Source organism: Nicotiana tomentosiformis, chromosome 2, assembly GCF_000390325.3.
Source record: "Nicotiana tomentosiformis chromosome 2, ASM39032v3, whole genome shotgun sequence".
Taxonomy (NCBI): Eukaryota; Viridiplantae; Streptophyta; class Magnoliopsida; order Solanales; family Solanaceae; genus Nicotiana; species Nicotiana tomentosiformis.
In genome coordinates, this window is record NC_090813.1 from 13,483,848 (window position 1) to 13,486,024 (window position 2,177).

At 46.4% G+C, this 2,177-nt stretch overlaps 1 protein-coding gene across 1 annotated transcript; it reads right to left on the reverse strand.

The window, feature by feature from the left end:
- Nucleotides 1–336: 336 nt before the first annotated feature.
- LOC138904354 (uncharacterized) lies at nt 337–1,011 on the reverse strand. Its single transcript, XM_070192854.1, has one exon. The coding sequence runs from the start codon at nt 1,009–1,011 to the stop codon at nt 337–339; it is 675 nt and encodes a 224-aa protein (XP_070048955.1).
- Between the last annotated feature and the right edge of the window lie 1,166 nt (nt 1,012–2,177).

The following is a 2,177-nucleotide window of genomic DNA, read 5'->3' on the forward strand; positions in this document are numbered from 1 at the left end:
ACAATCACTCACTCGACTAATAAGCCTACGGGCTACATTACTTCAAGTTCGGAGCAATCACTCAACTCGACTACTAAGCCTATGGGCTACCTTATTTCGAGTTTGAGCGAGCACTCACTCGGTTATAAAGGCTACAAGGTCCAAGTTCGATCAAAATTGCCTAAAGCCTTATGAAAACCTTCATAAGGCATGGATGGAACAAAATATTCACGAGGCAGAGAATAAAATAGAGGAAAGTAGGGAAAAGAAAAGATCTTTATATATATATATATATACAAGAATGTTTACAATGTCCAAATAGGACCCTACACAAAAAACCAAAATGAAAACTAAGGGCTAAGTTTCTTGGTTATCTACGGGGGCAATCTCTTCTCCATCGGGCTCCTCCCCGCTCTCGGACCCACTCTTGCTCCTATCATCACAATCATCATCAGTATCACTATCATCATCTTCGGAAGCCAAGGCTTTAGCATCGGCTTCGAGCTCTTTAGCCCTTTTTATCTCTTCGGTGAGATCGAAACCTCGAGCATGGATCTCATCGGGGATCTCCCTACGAGATCGACACTTAGCAAGTTCAGCAACCCAATTAGCTCGAATGTTGGCGGTCTCGCCTACCTCTCTTGCTTGTACTTGAGCAGCTTCAGCATCGGCCCGATAGACGGCCACGAATGCATATGCATCTGCCTTTGCCTTTTCGGCATCAGATTTGGCCTTGGCAAGTTCGGAGGCCAACCGAGCCTCGAGCTCCTCTATTCTTCTTGATTGAACCGAGCTTTTCTCCTTCATGCTTTGAAGTTGGTTTTCGGCTAATGATAATTGGGCTCGAACAACCTCTTTCTCTGTAGCAAAGCGGTCCATACTTGCAAAGCGGTCCATACTTTCTTTCCACTTCAAGGACTCCGCCTTTATCACATCGACCTCCTCACGGAGTTTCCCGATCAAAGACCTCTTTCTCTGTAGCAAAGCGGTCCATACTTTCTGTTGCAGCTGTGAGACCGAAAAATTAGCCATCGTTTCGATATCGAGCCCATAGGCTTTTAATAATATCATTACCTGCTCAGACAAATCGGTCTGATCTTGGTGAGCCTTGGCCAACTCAACTCGGAGGTCTTTGATTTCCTCTCCCATTTGCCCTAAGAGGAGTTTAAGGGCGTTCCTCTCCTCCATGAACTATTGCAGGTCGGCCTCATATCGACGCAGCTCGGCTCAAGACCGAGAACATGCTTCTCGATGAACTGTTGTGGCCTATGAAGAAAAAAGAAAAGAAGTTAGAAAAGAATAACAAACATGAAAATGGTATCAACGAAGGGAGTTAGAGTTTACCCGATTTAGAGCTTGTTGCACTTCACAGAAAAAGCTCGACACATCACTGGGGCCAGCAACATCCTCGACACCAGTAAACAAATCACAGAAGGGGTCCTCCCCTTCATGAGATCGGTTTATCTCGAGGGGCCCCAAAGCTTGGGCTTCCCGAATCGCCCCTTAGGAAAAGGCAGGGAGATTGGGCGAGTCTCTGATTACTATTTCCCCAAGCGACTCGCTTGGGACATTCTCCTCAGTTCGGAAAGCTTCAAGATCGGCCTTTTCTGATATACCCACTGTTTGTTGACTTCGGTGGGAAGCATCCTCGATCTCTAACGGTTCGGGGACTCTGCCCGAACCTTCCTCTGATATCTCCTAAGTCCGAGGCGGATCTTTATAAATCACCATTGATGCAGTTGCCTTTGAGGCATCAATGGTTTTCTTCATTCGGTCCACCAGCACTGACCCATCATTTTCTTTTTCTTCCTCGTCTTCATCACTTAGACGCAAAACTTATTCCATGGTTAAAGGGATGGTATTCTTCCTCGGCTTACGAGCCATCCTCGTCTTCGGTTTTGGATCTTCGGAAGCAGAGGCCCTTTTTCTCTTATTATCCTTCAGGGGTTTTGGAATAGAGATCGAAGCCTCTCTCTCGCCGAGCGGGGGCCTCAGAACAGCATCTTTGCCCAAACCTACATATAAGAAAATTGATTTTAAGTACATGGAAAGCATCTCGTTTGAATTACCAAACATACGAGAAAGAGGCTTCTCATGATTTTCAGCCTCCCATCGGCCCTTTGACAAATCGCGCCATGAGCGCTCGGCATATGTGGAGGTCGAAGCTAGATCCCGTACCCACTTCTTGAGGTCGGAAA